Raw genomic sequence first — 20,561 nt, forward strand, 5'->3', positions numbered from 1 at the left:
TTGAGAGGGAGTTCAAAAGTTATATTTGTGTCACAATAGCAATAGTAAGTAAATGTGACACTCATTTGGCTTCTGTTCCCTCTTTGGAGAGCAGCGCAGAATACATTTTGTCTAACTGCATCAAGTACCTACACAGTTTGTAGCTTTTATGACGATGTATCAGATAAATACAACGGCAACATTTTACACACAAGCGTATATGTAAGGTTCTAGCACTGGCATCTGTACTATAGATGTAAATGTTAGATGTTTCACAAGAGGCTTCGTTAGTCGTGTAATATTATCTATGACACACATTTCTTGTGCACCTAGGAGCTTATAAACAAAATAAAAATAATTTTCTTACTTTTGTGAACAAAGGACTGGCCAAAGGGGGGCAGTATGTGCTCATATGTGATTGCAGAGTCAAATGTTAAATATGTTTGTGGTAATGTTGGGAAACATCATTTCACAGAATTTAATGATTGTTTTGCGCTGTTAGCTCAAGGTTAGTAATTAAAAAATATATATTTTGAATAATTACTTTTCAAAATGTATTTTTATTATTATTTTTATTTATACTGCTAACACTATTGGGTTGACACAGCAAAAGTTATATGGAAAAATGTTGGCATCATTTGATTCATCCTTAAACAGAGCAGCTGTCCAGTCATCGCAGTGCAGCATCCAGATCTGCCAGGAACTAGAGCATTTATGAACTCTATGGCTGAATATACCAAGTTTTTACAGTGCCATTTGTCAGCTGGTTTATGGCTAACATCTTCCTATTTCTGGCACAAGCTTAAAGGTGCATTATTGAATTTGTTATGCAGGAAAAAAACAAACAGACAACCTCTGATATTAGTATGTATTTGACCTTGAGCCAGTGGCTGTACGTATGGCTGGTTAGCACAGGTGCCTTTGCTTTCCATGATGGTGACTTCTATAACGCTTCAGGATCAATTGTTTGTAGGTTCTAGTAGGTTTGCACTGCTGATGGACCCATCTCCATGGTTACGCATACAGAAAACCTAAAAACAATTGTTCCTGGAGCAACACAAAGGCCACCATGATAGAAAGTAAAGGTGCCATGCTAATTACCCGCACAGCCACTGTCTCACTAAAATGTCAAATATGCACCATAGATATAAGATAAGAGAGATAACTGGTTCCATTCAGCCCCATTCATAGTAATACTCCAGAGTGGTCTGCGAAATTAGTATGGCTGCAAAATCTCCTCCTACAAAGCCTGTTCCTTAGAAGGGAAAAAAGGCAGGAAGCTTCCACAGCTCCAGAGCCTGTCAATCATAGATCTAGGCTTCCACTTTTTATTGCTGATGTACATAAACCAGGCTAAAAATATGACACCTAGCCCAGCGTTGTCGCATGGATCACAGCAATTTTTAGAAAAAAAACTCTTTGGAGCCAGGCTTTTAAGCAGTGCTAGGGGGGAGTAAAGTCACCGTTGGAATCCTGTTTGCCAATGGCTCTATTCCACATAGCACGACTCGACCACACACGCTACGACCTATGTGCACATATCGACTCTACCCAGGACATGCTTTTGTTTCCGCCACACACACACCCACATTTGTTGTGGGCGGCACCCCCACAGAGGAGCACGCTGTACAGATCTTTTGGAAGGGGGTGGTATTACAGCAATGTCAGCTCCCTGCCATGAAGACTGAAGAGAAAGGCTTCCCTCATCTATTGCTACGCACTAATAGTTTTTATTTTTTGCATAAAAATGTTCCCTATTCCGTCACATTGATGTTTCACATGACATCACATGGTGGCAACTATGGTAACTGTCAAACTGCAATTATATCTCTGTCATTACTGGGAGAATCCCCATGAAACAAAAACTGTCTCAACCATCATCATCTTCGCTGTCAGGACGTATAACTAAGGTCCAATTATTTTCTTTGACAGGTGTCCAAAACTGGTGACAATATTCAAAAGTATAATGCTGGCCAGTAGAAAGAACTTTCAGCCATAAGAATAATAAGGCGGTTTGTGAATCCAATCAAATACAGATGAGGTACATTTGTTTCCGAAACAAACAATCAAGTTGTTTCGGTCCCTGGCGTCCATGTGACTTTATGACGTCATCATATTCTAGAACGTGACGACACCTATAAGGATGAATGGTTCACTATTTCGTTGCCTCAGCTAGGATTATTCATATCAACTCCTGTATTTAAGTGTAGTGGTTCTCAAACTTTTCACTCAAAACACCACCTAAAAAATATTGACTACAAGCACCACCAGGCCTAGATAGCGATTAAATCAGGACTAAACTGTTCCTTAAAAAAAAAAGATCCAAATAACCTAAAAAGTCCAAGTACCGTGGTTTGTGCCGAGAACACTATACTTTTACACCTGTTCCAAAGAAATTCATTGTAACTATAAAAAGCAGCAAAACTGCATTGTTGAAGAGAAGCAGACACACTGTTGCTTTCTGTATATGTCTTTTATTTTCCTGATTGAAATGTATTGTCATATTTGTCATTCATCACATTACATGGCATGATGCACCAGGTCTACTACACCCATTTACAGGATACACAGAACATACACGAGGTTACGATGGACAGGAAGTTAGCTCATTGCACTTACAACAGTGAATGGAACATCACTTAGAACGCTTTTTTTTCACCCCATATTTAGCCCACTGGGTTATTTTCAGTCAATATATATATATATTTTTAAATTTGTACACATCTCCATTTGTGCGAATCACCCTCTCCCCCACCCAAGTAAAATGGTAACCCCCGGAATTTCATGGAAGCCTGGATATTTCTTTATTATTCTTTCAATTGTACAAACACAACATGTATAGAAACTCTACGCAGTATGACCAATATCTCTTTGATTTTCATTAGTTATATATTACTTTAATTCTTCAAAAGGGCCAGTCACATACGTACAGCAATGCAATTCCGCTCATTTTTATACACTAAAATTAGATCCCTGTGCACTGTTGTGTGGTATGACATATCATTTTTACATTTTATCGGACAAAGTGGACTTCTATTCTGATCATTTTTGGTATTTACACTGGAAAAATCCAAAATGGTTGTCCCTAAATGTTTTGGGGAAAAGAACAGGGATATGTGTCATGCATTTGCATTACAAGTGAGAATGGACTCCCTGATGGTCTGGACATACAAACATAAATATATAGACTTTTTTTTTCTTTTCTAAATATGGATTTGTTTTAGCATTCTCTCTTTTATACAACCTCTCACCTAAAAACACTTAGATATACTTTACAGCGTATTTATAGACTGTGTGTAAAATCCGGCTTCAGCGGGTTTGGTTATTGAATTAACTGTCAGTGAGACCAGCAGCGTTCGTAACTACACCTTTGACTGTGCTAAATCCATGCAATGGGTCGCCACTTACTACATACACAGCCTGGGTTAACAAAAATACTCAACATTCATTTTAAAATCCTAATAAGAACTATTTATATTTTTATGTTTATGGCCATATGCTGTATACATATCAAGCAATTAATACCAAAAGTAAAAATCAAAAAAATATGAAAGGCTATAAGCAAAAGCATTATCTGAATAATCTAGGTGTGAGTAAATAGGACTAGGACTCACTTTCCAGTCACTAGCTGCATGGTGAAGTTCATCATTGCTCCCATATACAGAGACATCCAGTGTCTGGTTTATATCTCTTTTCAAATTTCACATTTTTCACCGTCCAAATTTACAATACTAGATTCAGCCTAAATAAACACAAAAACATACAATGAACTATATTCTTATGATATCAAATAAAATAGGAATTATTATTATCATCATCACTATATTCATTTGAAGCAGCATGTACTAATGACAGTTAAACTATTAAAAAACTTCAAAAAATATAATTCTCTTGTGAATAATTAGCTATGAATAGTACAAATTCAGAGCGTTCACCGTGAATTATTAATGATTGTTGTGAGAACTTCTGTACATAAACTTTATATATACTATAATTTGTGCTTAAAACCCTTGTAACCCAGGCTGTGTATTGGCTACTGCTCTCCCTTGATCCAAACTGACATGTTTTTCCAGGAAGTAGACAGAGACTTTCCAGCGTTTAGACAGAGACTGGCTGAGGGTAGTAAAGACAATGGCTTTCTTCTCACGTCATCATTTTAGATTATAAAGCCCTTGCTGCTATGCATAATTGATTCATTGGCTCCATTTACAAGGGAGGAAACACACGTTGGTATATTGATCACAGGCTTATTGACAGATCACCATAGTTACACACCCTCTCTCTGTGTCACTTTGAGTTATTGCACCTTCTTATTATCACGTTATTATTCTTGTTAGTTTACTTTGTCATCATTACTGTGTCATATTTCATGAAGTCCGTCTTGCCACTGTAATGGAAAACTGGCCATTAGGTTCAGACTTGTTAGCTCGATAACATACAACATGCTAACAATACCGACACAAAAATTATAAAGGTATTTGTTTTGTTATTGATATAGTATTGTAAACATTTCCCAATTCCCCCTCAAATGCTCTTTAAAAGTAGAATATGTAGATTTGAGGGGTGTTCCTCAGGGACTTGTCTTTGCACCCTTATATTCTATCTTCAAAACAGAATATCGACACATTCCTCTAACTACTTCTTTATGTCATGGTGTCACTTCTTAAATACTGAGGCAAAGTCAATCAGAAGGAAGTTCCAAAATAAACCTCTCTAACACACACACTAATGAAGGTAATTTGTGAACTTTCATTTTTCCATTACAGTGGCAAAATCCCATCAGTGTTGTCTTTCCTGAGACAAAAGTTTAAAAAACATACTTTATATTTTCAAAATAAATAAATAAAATTACATACAATAATCTTAATTTGGTCAACATCACCTAAGTTTATAAATAAATTATACTTCTCTTAATAAATTCAGATTTGTTTTATCTGTTGGGGAATAGGTAGTAACTATTGATATTAATTAAACCACTTTCCATATATGTCCAAATATTCTTGTCCTTTGTATGATAAAATAAATAACACATCTAGTAAAACATCTGTAAAAAATAAACTCTTCCACTTCAAATCGAGACTATGATCATAGAGTTCGGCTCTGTTTTGTCAAAAAATGGCTCTTAAACTAAGGTAAACAACATATATTTTGTACGTAGCTCATTATCGACTCATTTTCACACTCAGACATCAACTTTCATCATGGTCATCACTAAATACACATTTAAATGTATAATACTAACATCGCTTTATAATATGTCCAACTACAAGTTAACAAGGTGCACATTTGAGTTCACCCAGTCACAGTAAACTGTGGGTCATCACTTATCAATATGTGCATAAAGACAAGCTTATTTCAGGCTCGGGCAAATACTTATCAATTTCATTATATATATATTTTTGTATATTTCTTTTTTTATACAGCCTTTAAAAATAATGTTTCAAAATGTGAATGCATTCGTCACAACTGGGAATCATTATGTGTAAGACTTGTTTATAAGTTTGATGACCCTCAGCCATCCAGATAAATGAAGAAACAAAGCTCTTTACACAGTCAGTTTCGCAGTTTTTAAATGTATCTGAACTCAATTTAATGATCGACAATCCGTCTTTAAGTCAGAGAAAACTTTCTAGAAACCCCAAAACTTGACTGTATCAAGAGACAACAAAAATATTGTCGCGCTAAACTAAACTTTGATGCCTTTTTCCCAGTTGTACAACCTGCAGTTTGAGCTTCCATTGTGGGAGAAGGAGGGGATTCATTCATTTAAATCTTTACGTCTCAATGTACATAAGCACACAAACTCTCTCACCAGTAAACCACACAGAATGCCAGAACAAAGCAGATGATGTTGCGACAATTCACCCACTGTTTTTCCCTCTGCATTTCTGCTTTCCGATTCATTGCATAGAACGACTGGAGATGAGAGGTCGCCTTAAGTTTCCGCCACTTTTTTTTTTTTTTTTAAGATTCCACTTTTGTAGTTTTTGTCTTGTGATGAAGTTAAATACACGCATACACAACCCCCAAACACACATACTTTTTTTCTTTTTTACGTACAAACATTAGGAACAGAACAATAGTGAGTTGAGGTTTTTCCATTTGCCGGGCAGCATGCGAAAGTCCCCAGCAAGCTTCACATAGAGACAATATACAGCAATATTCTGTAGTTTTCAAAAGGCCTCTCAGTTTTTCATCATTTTGGCCCACTTTACGGTAGATGAACGGTGGATGTTTCCGGTACCGCTTTTCCCATAATGCACTGCAAGGTTGGGAGCAGAAAGGAGGACACTGACCTGAGAGAAATCCAGTCTTTTTGACACACTAAACGTGAAGAAATGTTTTGTTTGTTTTTTGTTGCAAAAAAAAAAAAAAGGAGAAGAAAAAAATCATGACAATATATTCAGTTGGATATATTTTTTCAAAGACTTTTGGGACACCATTGTAAGAGTGTGCTTTCTCGTGCGCGTTTAACTGTGCACATTTCGACGACACATGCGGCAAAGGAGATTCACAAAAACGGCCTCGGAAATAATGAGGGAGGAAAACCCAAATTCCTTCAAAGTGCCGGCTCTCTTGCTTTGACTTAAGTCCATTTTAGTGACTGGTTTCAGTGCCTCCCTCCTGGCCTGCAGTGCGTCCAATCAGAATTCACTATTGGCTTATGTTCAACCAAGAGCGTTTCCACGAACTGGAAGGTACCACTGTAGAATTGAATTGTCATTGTAAGCAACATTTAGCTTAGCTCCTTGTCCGATTTCACAACATTGTGCTCTTTCAAAAAATTCATATTTTTCTATATTGCTTTTTTTTTTAAATAGAACTTTTCATTAGAATAAACACAGAATAAAAAGTAATTGTAACCAAAACAATCACAAAACAAAAATAAATGTAAACCAAGTAATCTCACTGTGGCCAGTGTTCCAGCTGACGTTGGTTAAAAAAATACACTTTGAAATTAAATTTAAAATAGAATTAAGGCGATATTACAACCGAAACAACAACAAAAAAAATATCGTAAAAATAAAATATAAAAATAAAATAAATTTTTACAGAGACAACATGATGCCAGAGCCGTTGTGTTGTGGAGTCACTGCTGTTGTCTCAATGGCTTAGTAATGGCTTGCTTGTATCTGACCAAGGATATCCGATTTTTCCACCCAAAAAAATCTGTTTCCCAAGACCATATCCATCATCCGTTTCTTCATATATTTCCCCATTAATTCATAATCGCAACGTCGTCATAGCTCAGATGTCTTTATGGCAATCTCAATACTATGAACAGTGACAGGTCTTGTAAATAGAAAGTCCCATGCAATCATTATTGGTTAAGCCACTCCTTAAATAGAAAGAAAAAAGGTGGATTCTTACAAAAACAAAATGTAGATTTCCTTTTTTTGCCTTTTTTTCTGAGGGGGGGTTTGTAGCATTCAGCATGACAAAAAGGTGATGAAGTGGAGTCTTCAAACTGGAATGTAAGTTAGAGACAGACCATGGAGATTTCATTCATATCTGTTGCGCCATAGTTGTTAGCGATGTTAGTTAAGATTTCAAGGCAGGGTTTTGTACCAGAACAACTTCGTTTTTTAAATGGACGAAGACTTCAAAAAGAGGAGAGAGGTCACACTTTAAGCTTCTTCAGAGCCTTATAGCAGCAAATAGAACTGGAATTGATGTATTTTCTTCCGTAAAGCCACACTTCAGTTTCAAAATGGCTTCCACTTTCATAACGAACTCTTTGGGTCTCCATTGTAGTGGTTTAGCTTGGTTCTAGCAGAGGGAAGTAGAAATGGTTCAATAACGCTTAAGCCGTGAGGAGACTGCTACTGGTGACCATTTTGAAGAAGTATGGTGTTGGAGCTTGGTTCTTTGGTTGTAAAAAATTGGAGAATAACGATCCTCCGACTGTGGTGGTGGTGGTAGTAGTGATGGCTTGGTGTGATCTGAGACAGAAACAAAGACAAAGAAAAAATGCATAAGGATTAAAGTTCAAAGTAAGGCTGCACAATATATCGCAAAAAAGATCGTATCGCAATAAAAGATGATGCAATATCCGCATCGCAAGAAGCCGCAGTATATTGCAACGTCACTATGGTCACATTGGAATGAGATCGATACATTTTACAAACTCAGCCAAAACAATGAACACAACTTAAAAATGTGTACAAGTTTTAGTTAAACATTTCCTAATTTTGTGAAATTTGTCCCTTATTTTTGGTCCTGATGTAGTGTTTCTTTAAAGGTGCAGTATGCAACTTTTTATGTGGGAAAAAAAAGTTGATGTTTGTGTGTATTTTACTTTGTAGTGACCCAGTGGCTGAATGAGTGGTCAGCATTGCACCTTTACTTTTGATCACAGCGGTCACTAGGACGCTCTAGGATCAATTATTTTGAAGATGTTCACAGCTGACAGACCTTCTCACCTGAAAACCTACAAAACAACTGGTCCTGGAGCGTCATAAAGTCCACCGTGATCAAAAGTAAAGGTGCCATGCTGACCTCTCATGCAGCCGCTGGGTAACTACAAGGTCAAATACGCCCAAATATAAACTTTTTTTTCCCCATAAAAAGTTGCATAATGCACCTTTAAGTCTTCTTTCCACACAATTTGCTGAAAACTAGTTACTCACAATTTTTGTCTAATTAGAATGGAAAATGTCGTGTTGAAATAGTTTAGCGAAATATCGCAATAATATCGTTATCGTGATATGGCACAGCCATACCGCATAACGCAAGTTACTTCAAGATCGTGTAGCCCTAGTTCAAAGTTCATTTTCTAATGGACATATCATGCATCTGGGGCTGAAGACTTTGAATGGGGCTCCTCCTGCTGGCAGCTGTAGAAACAACTTATTAAAAAAAATGACTTTCAGTTTCAATTTACCCCGTGGTTTACAGCTTCAGCACGGCCTGATGAACACTTTGAGCACAGAAGGGCTCAGAACTAATCTAATGTTGGATTACAGGCTTTAATAATGTGGAGTACAGTTTTAGGTTTTAACAATGACACGATGCGCTGACATTGTAGAAGAAGAAACGGCTAAATTTAACAGCTTTGCCCGAGAATGACTCAAAACTCTGTGGGTATTAGACTACTGTAACGGCCTGCTCACTGTTATACAGCTGCAGAACATCCAGAACACTGCTGCTCGAGTCCTGACAAGAACCAGGAAATACCACCATATTAGTCCAGTGCTTCGGTCTTCGAATTTACAAAGAATTTAAAGCAGCTCTGCTTGTGTACAAGTCTTTTCATGGTTAAGCTCCAAAGTACGTCTCTGCTGACATGTTACAGCCGTATGAACCATCTCAGGCCCTGAGAACTTCAGGGATGGGTCTCCTGGTGGTTCCCAGAGTCAGGACTAAGTTCATGCAGCTAAAACCTGGAACAGTCTTCATGAGGATGTGAGAGACAGGCCTCAACTCTGACAATGTTCAAATCCAGGCTGAAAACCGCCATTTTTACTCATGCAAATGACACTGAAAGTATTTTATCTGCACTCTTGCCTTTTGCTGTAATTGATTCATTTTTATGTCGATTATTGATTTGATCGGTTTTCTTGTGTGAACTGTGAAGCACTTTGAATTGCCTTGTGTATGAATTGTGCTCTACAAATAAACTTGCCTTGCCTATTCTCCACCCACCTCTGCTCCACTGTTATTAAAACAAACTGTTAATGTTAGAGTTTCTCATTTCTAAATTATTATGTCATTTATTGATTAATTGATTAGATATACAGACATCCAATCTCAAGTGTCCAGATTTTGCTGAACTGTCTTTTTTGTTGTAATGCTATTCTGATCATAAACAAGTTTCCTTCATGTATCTTTGAGAAACCCCGCATATTACATTCATTTATTCTGAATCATGTGCAGCGAGCGACTTATCAACCCAAAGTCTGAATCCTAAATAGAATTTGCCGCAAGCTCAAAAGGGAGCGGAGTGAAGATATTCAGAGTGACTCCTTTTTCATCTGCTGATGCTATAAAGTGGTACTCGTCTCCTCTTCTCACTCCACAAACTTTTTAAAGTTTTATTCGGTTCATCACAAAACGTTGCCTGTTTGCATCCGGAAATGTTCAGCGGAATTTGTTTAGAAGCCTTTCCCGCCTTTACGCACAATGCCAGATCGCTCATATGATTTAGTGAGACACAACATTAACATACCACATTTCTCCTGTCTCACCAAACTATATCTCACTCTAGAACACAGTCCCCTCTCCCACTGCCAGACCCCGAGGCCACGTTCAGCTGCTGTTCTTTACTCTGTGTAAACTGTGCCATCTGCGACGCTTCCGCCTGCAGCTACAAACTTTATCTACAACAATAAGTGGTGGGTCTGAGCCAATTCTTGATCGAATGGAGTCTGTTTCAAGGATTCAATAAGTGTAAAAGTGAACTTACTGTCATTCTGTCAGAGTCCTTTTCGGCAAAACAAAACGAAAAAAAAAAAAAAAAAAGCGCTCAATTAGGGAAATGAATTGTTTCTGCTGCTTCTCGAACGGCGTTTGAGACGGTACAAACTCACCAGTCTGCTCAGCTCTGCCATCTGTAGCGTCAGTCTCTCCTCTTTTTAAAGTCTTCAGTTAAGCAAACGCTGCAGAAGTTGTTCTGGTACAATGCTCTAAGTCGGTTGTTCTAAAACAGAGAGAAAATGGTATTGGTTTTCAAATAATGTGGCTATATTTGGGACACATAATTAAATCATTGTTAATATTTAAGGACTAACCTTTATTTCTGTCACCTCAGAATAACGAGGTGAACTTCTTGCCAAAGCCAGAAATTGCTGCAGGAGAACAAGAACACATGCAGCGTTTTGTCAAATGCAAGGACTAAACAGCTGCAGTAAAGACGCTGAGCACTAGGGGTCTCCTGCCTTTTCAATGACTTTTATGAAACACAAATGTCAGGGAGCCACTTAGGATTTGGCGGATACTTTAGAAACCTCAAGATTTAGGCAGAGTTAAACAGTTAGTAGCTAAGATCATACAGTATTACAATATAAAGAAATATCCTTTTTTTTAAAATGCTGTGCTTTACACTATTATGTATCATTCCCACTATCTCAATGGTCGGGAGCCACAGTTGCCCTGGGGCAGAGTGATGATTACAAGGCTATAATTGTACATGATCTGAATGCTGATATGAACAAACCTTCTCCGAGTTTTCCGGCCTGCTCGGCGGCTCCTCCTGGGAGGATCTTGGATAACATACCATCTCCCTCCATCCCAGGGGGGACTGCTGCCGCACTGCCGATGCCTCCGGGACGAGGCCCCGCTTTGGAGCCTGAAACATTCAACAGTTTGAGTTTCTTCCACTACATCACTAATTCAAGGCACTAAACTGGCTATGAATATGCTTGTTACCTATCCCGGTGAGTGGGGGTTGTCCGGCCTTGTTGGCAGCAATGGGAGCAGCTTTGGCTCCTATGGCTGTGATCGGCGGAGTGTCGATCTTAGCCTGCAAGAGCAAGACATTCAAAATAGAATGACTACCAAGTCAATCAAAATATCATAAGGTACCTTTACGGACACTGTGGATTAAATCAAAGCAGATGCCTGATACAGATTAGGTTAATTAGGTGAGTTTAAACCAGCTAAAGGAAGGCAACAGAGCAGGACATTGGCAGATGGACTGTAACTCCTCCATCATGAGAAGTACCAGGGTTGTGCTCGGAGTTTTAGCTCACCCAGCGGTGCGTTAAGTTTCTTAGTCAGAGGTAGTAGGATCACTCCCAGTAGATGACACTTTCTCTTTTCACATGAATGTAAAAAATGTGATGCAAAAGTTATTTTTTATATGTATACGTCGTCACAATTCGACATAATTACGTGACAAAACCGTGACTTTATTCACGTCTCAAACAGCAGCACAGACTCCTGCTGCAGCTCAGATAAAACCTATCGGCCGTTATTAATGTGTGTTTGTTTTTTTCTGCCAGCCCAAAACCTCTCAACTCTCCTGAATCCCCAGCAAGTCAGTGAGGAGTACTGAATCCAGAGAGCAGATCAGTGCAACCACAGTCTCTTGGATGACTTGGGGGTACTCTAATAAATAGACATTAACTGCAGCAGTACTTAAGATGCAGCATATTGTTCACCCTGGCTTCAGATGAAATATAACAAACCAATCGTACAGAAGGCTATAAGAGAACCTTTCAGAGCAGAGTGCACAAAGTCTGATGCAACCAACAGAAAGACCAGGCACCGACCAGTCACTGTTCTTTATGGGTTTGCACTATTTCCTTTTTGTAAGTGACGTTTATTGAACTAAAGCCAAGTCTAATTTTCCATTTGTTAGTGAGAAGCCACAGCCGCATTTACTGTGATATACCGGCCCCCCGATCAATGTGTTTAATCTCGCTATGGGCTGAGAACCGTTCCCTAAATAAATGCATTTTCAATAGTAATAATAATAATAATAAGGCTGTGAGATTTTCTATTGGCTGTTTATGGCTTCCTGTCAGTGCAAAGCTTTCAGCCAGATTTCCTGCGCAAATCTGCATAATTTTCCACATCACGACATATTACAGAGCTCTGGCTTTCAGCTAATGCGGCAGCGATAAAGAGAAATGAAAGTGGCAGGAGCAATGTACAAGTGTGAAGTCTTAAATTTAAAAATGGTCGGTTTAGGCTATTGACGGATGATATAGCAAAACAGACACTTTAAAGTAAGACGGATAGATGACCAAAGGAAAATGTATTTGAAAATGATTGCGTAATGTCTCCTATCTTGTCAATACTGTGCATAATATATTAGGCACCATGCACTCTACTATGATCTGGGTTTTCAAGAATCTTGGTTTCGTTTGTGTCAATGTAAACATAACATCCTGATTTTTGTATCCAGGATAAGCCAGGTTATGAGAAACCAGGATACTCTCACTGGGATATTTTGACTGTATTCAGGACACTGTGCCATCTTAGAGGAGCATATGCAAGTTTGATGAGTATGGCAGGACTGTAGCTTGTGCTTTTAAAAATGTTTGTCTTATAATAATATATGATAATAAACATTAAAATGAATTACATGTAATGAAGAAAAAAAAGGAAAAATAAAAGTCACTCACCATAGGAGACGGTGCGGTCCCAGCAGGTCCGGTCTGTCTGGTCTGTCCCATAGCGCCTCCGGCTGGGCCCATTTGTCCCATTTGTCCCATTTGTCCCATTTGTCCTGGTTTGGTTTGTCCTGGCCCGAGCCCCATGCCCTGTCCCGCTGCGGAGGGCTGCTGCTGTGCTCCGGGGGCGCTGCCGACTCCACCCTGCCCAGGTCTGGAGGCTGAAGTTTGGGCCTGATTCTGCAGCTGGGCCCTCTGTCCCTGGGCCCCGTCTGCCTGAGGCCCAGGACCACGACTGGAGCCGGGCGGCCCGCCGGGACCCTGCCCGCGAGTTGAACTGCTCGATCTGGAGCCTGAGCAGAAAATGGTGGTGTCACCTCAACCCAATTACCCCCTGCTAAATTGGTTACCACTAGCAATGCATGCTCGTTGCAGATTATATAATGTAGTATAGCAGTAGCAGCGTGGTGGCTGAGTGGCTAGCAACATGGAAAACATTGTGTTTCTGTGTGAAGTTTGCATGTTCTGTGTGTCTGAGTGGGCTCCCTTTCAGTTCTAACTGGAGATCAGGAGACACCTTCCATGTGTATTTTGCACATGTGTGACAGTTTTTGGTTTTATCAGGCTATTCAAAGTCAATCCAATCCACATGTAGAATTTGCCAACCAAATCTCAGCCTATTGTCAAATTGTATACATTTTTGGGAAGACTTAAGTGGATGTCGACATAAAACAAGTGTGCAGAAGAGATCAGACAGATTTAATGACTGCCTCTGCCGCGAGCTGAAGAATTGACTGGGAGGAAATTCTGTGATGAAGTTAATTAAAAAGTGTTGATCCCTGAGGGGACGGCTGAATGTAAGAGTCAGACTTCACAAAATAATAAAAGGACTAAAAACGAGGACTAATATGAGAGGGAGTGTTTGTTTATCAAATTTGATATAATGGTAGACTCAATTATGGCTAAAATGCATTATTCCGACCTCAACTACTACTGCGCAACTGCTGCTACTCCATGCATAGTTTCTAATCTTCCTTTTTATTTATTTTCTTTTGCTTAATTAAACTGCGATCTTCACCTTCTAACATTTTGTCATATTGTAAGGGCTATGGTTGTGTTACCTGTCTGTCCCTGCATGTCTCCTGGAGGCTGGGACTTGCTCCTGGATGAGCGGTGTGGATCTCCTTGTCTTGAGGACCTCTGTCCGTGATGATGTCCTGACGGGTCCCGGGAATATTCGGAGGCGTGGTAGCTCCCGGAGCGCGACTCTCCTCTCCTCCCTGAAGACGAGGACCTGACCGAGGGGTCATGTCGCATGGACGGGTCTTTTGGGTGGCCCTTGGAAGACCTGGAGGTAGAGTAGGGTGCATAAACATAGTTATAGTTATAGCTATTATACACTGTCTACCAGTGTCTGCGTACATTGGTGTATGAATGACCGTGTGAATGTGAATACTACAACACCACGACTGCTGGTACTACTTCGACATTACTACAACTTATCCGGCACAGACTAGCCATTGTTCAGGATACGTTTTTTTAACTTCTTAAAGTGATAGTCTGTAAGATTGAAAATGAAGAGAGAGAGAGAGAAACAATCAAGTCTCGACCTCCCTTCCTGATTGGAGCTGAAAGCCACTCTTAGTTTGCGAAAGAAGGAGAGCGAGAAAGAATTTTCAAAAAGCAAATGATCAAGCATCCTCCCCCTCCCTCCTGATTGGGTCTGACAGGCCGGTTCACAGGAAAGCTCGTCTCATTGGTCAAAGTTATGGCACCGGAGATTCTGATTAGTTGCTGAGATCAGCAAAGGAAGGGACTTTACAAAAAATATTATCTAATTTTATTTACGCTATGTCAAATTGCAGGTTTTATACTTTTATACTAATCTATTACATTTGCAAAACATTTAACCTTATAGTCACTTTAAGCAAATGATAAAATTACAAAACACTTATTCACCTTCCATATGTCCAAAAGACCTACCTAGAAGACCTTTGTTCGTCCGAGTGCCTGGAGGAGGAGTGCCGGCCGGAGCTGCCATGGTGCCGGTGGTCGCGGGATGACGAGGAGTGTCTTCCGCTGTGGCCATACTCGTCCTGAGGCCACAGGTCCTCTTCCGGCGGCTCATCGTAATCGTGGTACGTATGTTTGACTGCGCCATGGCTCCTGCTCCGCGACGACGAATGGCTGCCATAGTGTCGCGAACTGGACCTGGGCTTCTCAAACCAGTCTGTCTCCTCCTGCCCCAAATGGTAGGCTTTGGAAACCGAGAGCAAGTCACAGTCAATCTCCATGTCGTTCGGAGACAGCGGCATGCAGGCTGAGAGTCGGGAAGAGGGCACGAGGACGACCGACGGCATGCAACAGACGGTGATGAGGAACAGGAGACACAGAGAGAGGCAGAAATAAAAGAAAACACTTACAGTCATGCACTTCACACTAATGTCAACTTGGAACATTACAAGACATTTAGAGAGGACAGACACTGCATAGCGGTCCACACTAGCGGCCATAATGGAAACACATAAGAGCTTTCAAAAACTTTCAATCAGGCAAAGGATATCACTTTGTTTAATGGTCAACTTAAACGTCTATTGACATTTTATAAAAGCAGATTACGTTCCATAATACGTTCAGACCACATACAATCACTGCATCGTTTGTTTTCTGCTGGGATCCCCCCAATATTGCGGCGATTTGTTTCGAGTTTTGCTACCTTAACCATATAATCGTTCCAACTTGCTATGTTCAACATCTTGTTTTCTTCTTTAAAAGTGGAGCCACAAGACTTTGAGAAAGTCTTTGGGGATTATATGAATCTACTGTAATTTTGCAAACTCCAAACCAAATCATGAAGTAACACATGTGCGACATGAGGCTATATATTGGATCCTGCACCACAGTATAAAAAGGACAGTGACTGCATGTTGGTACTGAGTCTAAATAAACTGAGTTCGACGTTGTGGGCCACTTTGCAGTGTGGACAATGTAACATAAAAAGACAAATATCAAACACAGTAAGAGATCAACCCTGTAAGAAAGAACACACAAGGCATCAGTAACGTGCAAGACCTTGGACGCGACTCAGAGTTTAGATGCCGAAGGAAACGACCACGCCGACCATGCGAGAAGTGGACAGACTGGACGGACAGACTGGACGGACAGTGGACGGACAGGCGGAGGGACGGACAAGGCAGGCAGACAGACAGACAGCAGTCCATTTATAAGAGCTCCAAGTGACGGAAAACACCAGCATGCAACCACTAGCTCTGTCTCTGTGCCATAGGCTGTTCTCTGGGCCTAGCCTCTGGGTGGGTGGGGGACGCTTAATAAAACAGTGGGGGCAGTAGTAGACACTGTGCGGGAGGTCCTCGCACAATTACCTTCACTGTCTGATACAGCGCAATGATAATCGTCTATTAAGTACGTATCATCCGATTTGTAGACGTGCGTCCTTGGGAGGTCCCGGATATGGTCCTGCACATCTGGGAGGGAGTGACTGGACCCATATTGGCCGTAATAATACTGATATCTGCTGCGACCCTCATAAGGATCTGGACCTAAACTCGAAGACCGCCGTGAACTTATGAACCTCCCCATGGGACTGAGAGGGCTCTCTTCTTCTGACAACTGCCTGGTCGGATGGCGGCCCCGGCTGTAGCCAGAGCTGTAGGACTTGTCATCCCGTTCATAGGAGCGGCTGCGGTACCCTGAATAGTCCCGGGAGGAGATTTTGTCCATGCCATAACCATGGGAGCGGGAGCGGCCAGTCGAAGTGTAGTAAATCCGGTCGTCCTCATCGAACATAGGTCCGTAGAGTCTGCTAATTTGACCGGAGCCAGTACTGCCGTCGAAAGTAGTCCGCTTGAAGCCGTAGTCCTCGATCAGCTGACGTCCTCGAATTTGTGATGAGGGATAGGCCCCGCCCCCTGCTGTTGCTGAGGTGTATGCTGCCAGGTCTGCCTCCACGTCCCGGGCCTCCTCGATAGGGGAGAACTTGGAGATTTTCTGCTCCATGCTCCCCAGTTTACGGTGCTTGCTGCGCTTGGTAGACATGACGGCAGGCGCCAAGAGGCTTCTCTGCTTTTGTCGAATGCTGCCATGTTTGAAGTCGTAGTCATACAAATAGGCGAATCCCCCACCCATGCCCCCTAGTGGTCCGTGCCTGTAGCTGCTCTTACCCCTGCCGTGGTGGTCGTACATGTCTTCCTGCAGTGCTGCTTCGTCCTCTGGAGCCCTGCCATAGGAGCCTGTGCCACCGCGCGTCGTGCTGCTGTGGACATCACCCGGGTATCGCCCCGTGCTGCCATGATGCATCATGTCCCCTGTAGTCGTGCCCAGCCCGTCTTTTGCCGTCAGCTCACTAACATCATCACACATCATGTAGTTTCTTGGTATGTTTTGCTCTAAGCCAGGACCCCCATACATCGCGTCTGCAGTGCTATATGTGGACGGACTGTCGACTGGATGTCCATACGCATTGGAAACGGTTGAAGTATATTGTCCGTAAGAACTGGCTGTGGTCGCAGTGTAGCTATACGCATTAGCAGTTGTTGTGGTATACTGGCCATAGGAAGTAGCTGCGCTCGACGTATACTGTCCATAAGTACTAGGTGGCACAGAGTACCCACCATAGCTGCTGGACACTGGAGCAGAACTGTAAGGGCCATAAGAACTAGCCATAGTGGTAGTAGCACCATACGGTCCATACGAAGGTGCTGCACTCGAATATGAAGCATCTTGAGCAGTTGTCGTCACCACCACAGTCGGGTTGCTGATGGTCTCGTAATTTGTCGGCATCTTGTGCTCCAGATCGGCGAGTGTGGTCTGCCTCGGCCTTCCTGGATGCACCGTCAGGATATCAGCTTGGGGTTGGCCAGGATAAGGAGCAGTGGTTTGGCTGGGGTAGGAGGACACAGCACTCGGGTATGGTGAGCTGTGGGTGGGGTACGGCGGCTGACCCGGAGGAGCGGGCGCAAAGCCGGTGGTGGCGTGCCCAGGCTGGGGCTGTGGCGCGGCCGGGATCCCCAGCTCTGTCTGGGGGTATGGGGGCTGGGCTTGGGGGTACGTGTGGGAAGGATATGAGGTTGGAGGCTGGTAAGTAGGTCCGGGGGGAGGGGGACCGTGAGTTTGGAGAGGCGTTGGCTGCGGTAGCGCCTGGGATTGGGAAACAGTCGGGTAGGGAGGCTGGTTGTATGTCGAGGATTGGTAGGGAACACTCGGCGGTTGGGCGGGTGCTTGTGGTTGGCTTTGCGGATACTGACATGACATGTAGGAAGACGTGGGTGGGTACTGCGCCGCTGTGTTGAGATCGCTGAGATCGCTGAACTGGCTCAACGGCGCGGTACTCGGCCTCGTCGTCAGCAGACCGTTGGTGTCATGCACCCCCGAAGCTGCTAACCGGAGATTGTTCAACTCGCTGTCCGACATATAGTCCCTAGTGTTCCCCATACACCTGAGGTAAGCAATATCCCTCCTCTCCCTTTCTTTGACCAATGTCTCTTTCCTCTGATGAATGCCCAGCTCTAAGTATCTCAGCTTGGCGTCGATTTCCTTCTCCTCCTCCTCCAGCTCGGCTTGCTGCTTGCGGAGCTTGGTGGACTCTTGTTCCACTGCTTTCAGTTCATGGGTGAGGTCCTTGAGGAGGCTGGCTTTGGCGGCCAGGCCTGATGCTCTGGAGCTGGGCTTGAGGCTGGGCACGGCGGGCAGGTAGACTTGTTGTAGCGCAGGGGTCATCATGGGCAGGTGGTGCGAGGTGGCAACGTTCTCGTCCGGCGGCGGGCTGGGGAGGGTCCGCTTCACCTTACGGAGCAGGGAGCTCTGTTGCAACGCGGCCAACTGCAGAGAGAGACAGACAGAGATATAGGAATGGGGGAGGGGAGGGGAAAACAAGGTGGGGAGGACAATAATGGGCAGATAATGGGGCAAAAGAGGATAGGTGGAGCATGGTTTATAGTGGAGGATGTTGATTTATGACAAAATGGAGTGATATAAACAATGAAAACCCATGGACAATGGCAGTAAAAGCGGTACAATGGATTAAAGATATTGAGGGTGTAGAAATTAGACACCATTACAAGACAGGTAAAATTAAAAGTATGAAAAAGGATTGGCAAATGGAACACAAGTAGCAGCAATTCACGAATAGTGGCAAATGTAATAGGCAATAGGGCAACCACAAACATTCGAGCAAACAGTATGAGAACCAAACACACAAAGTGGATGGAAAATGCCGATGAGGACACCAAGTTTGTGGGCATGCCAAGGGAGTTGCCCAAGAATACGATAAGGACATGGGTGATGGTGGCGTTATTAGGACAACACCAAAAGATACAATTTGTATGATGAAGAAAGCATAATGGCGGACAGAAGTCGGGCAGTTGGAGGAATAGTGTGGGGCAGGAGGAAGAGAGGGAAACTCAAAAAGATAAAAAAAAGGTCAAAGAACAGAAAGGACAAGACAACGTACACAGACACAGACGAGACACAGGGAACAAGAGTGGTTTGTGTTAGCACACTTAAAACACCTATTAAAGTCATATTCAAACTGGAATAGTTTTGGCCTATTTTTTTCATGGATTCTTGCGTATGTGTGTATACGTTTATGGTCATTTTAAGTTATGTTAAAGTACTTTGTTTTCTGTACTGTAGTGCACGTTCTTAACTAGATAATCAGTTACAAATGAGTTCAGGTTTGAGTCATTTGTTTGTTGTTTGTTACTATTCCTTTTACAGCCAACCTCATATTATGAATATTTCTTTCTATAGGCAAAAATGAGTGCACTCCATTTGCAAATGACTCATTCTTCAAATCAATATCCTTGTTGAGGTGAAAATTAGTGGACAATGTTTTTAACCAATCCAGTTATCTACTCTGCATTTTTAGACTAGTTTTAATTCCACTCGGTGAGCACGTAGGTGGACAAATCGTACTTTTAACACATTCAAAATCAAATGGCAAAACTACTCAATAAGCCATCTCCGCAAAATGGTGACTCATTATAAGTTGCACAATAGCCACTGAATGAATATTGACGTGTAAAGAAAACAAATTAAAAATGCTTTGAATCATTTAGTCTGGGCTGTTTTGCCTTAGTGCCGCCGCCCGAAAACACTTGAAGTAGCGGAAAGGCAGAAACCGTTATGAGAGATTGGAGAGCTTATGCATAATTGAAAACGGCGTTATTCAAAATCCAAACTTCATAAGAGGAATTAGTCAAGGGCCGTGTGCAACTCAAAACAACATAAGAGGACATACATTTTTAATCTTTGATTTGATTTGATTTGGTCAGTAACCGTGAGTTTGTTGCTCAGAATAATATCTACAGTTTATACCAATTTGTATGAAGAATTGTCAATACTGGGGCTATAAACGTTCGGGATTGTGCGAACAAAACAAGAAAACGTTGACTAGGAAAAACTGAATTTTAAATAATTTATGTTTTTTTTTAATTTACAGCACTTTATCCCTCAACATTTTATTCATATCTGTCGAAAAGAGACATTCAGACTCGTAGTTCACAC

General features: G+C 41.8%; 1 protein-coding gene across 5 annotated transcripts in view; it reads right to left on the minus strand.

Annotated features, from left to right (window-relative positions):
- Positions 1-10,709: 10,709 nt before the first annotated feature.
- bsna (bassoon presynaptic cytomatrix protein a) overlaps positions 10,710-20,561 on the minus strand; it is a 93,763-nt gene continuing 83,911 nt past the window's right edge. For 3 of the 5 annotated variants that reach the window (XM_079557523.1, XM_079557522.1, XM_079557524.1), the window contains 7 exons: positions 16,421-18,875; positions 15,021-15,294; positions 14,159-14,385; positions 13,050-13,390; positions 11,347-11,440; positions 11,135-11,266; positions 10,710-10,766 (listed from right to left, as the gene is read on the minus strand). In XM_079557523.1, coding sequence (XP_079413649.1) covers positions 10,726-10,766; positions 11,135-11,266; positions 11,347-11,440; positions 13,050-13,390; positions 14,159-14,385; positions 15,021-15,294; positions 16,421-18,875 — 3,564 coding nt within the window. In that variant the 3' untranslated portion in view covers positions 10,710-10,725. The remainder of the gene's footprint in view (positions 10,767-11,134; positions 11,267-11,346; positions 11,441-13,049; positions 13,391-14,158; positions 14,386-15,020; positions 15,295-16,420; positions 18,876-20,561) is intronic. The other 2 variants (XM_079557526.1, XM_079557525.1) reach the window with 1 other exon arrangement.

This window comes from Gobius niger (genome assembly GCF_951799975.1).
Source record: "Gobius niger genome assembly, chromosome: 6".
Lineage (NCBI taxonomy): Eukaryota > Metazoa > Chordata > Actinopteri > Gobiiformes > Gobiidae > Gobius > Gobius niger.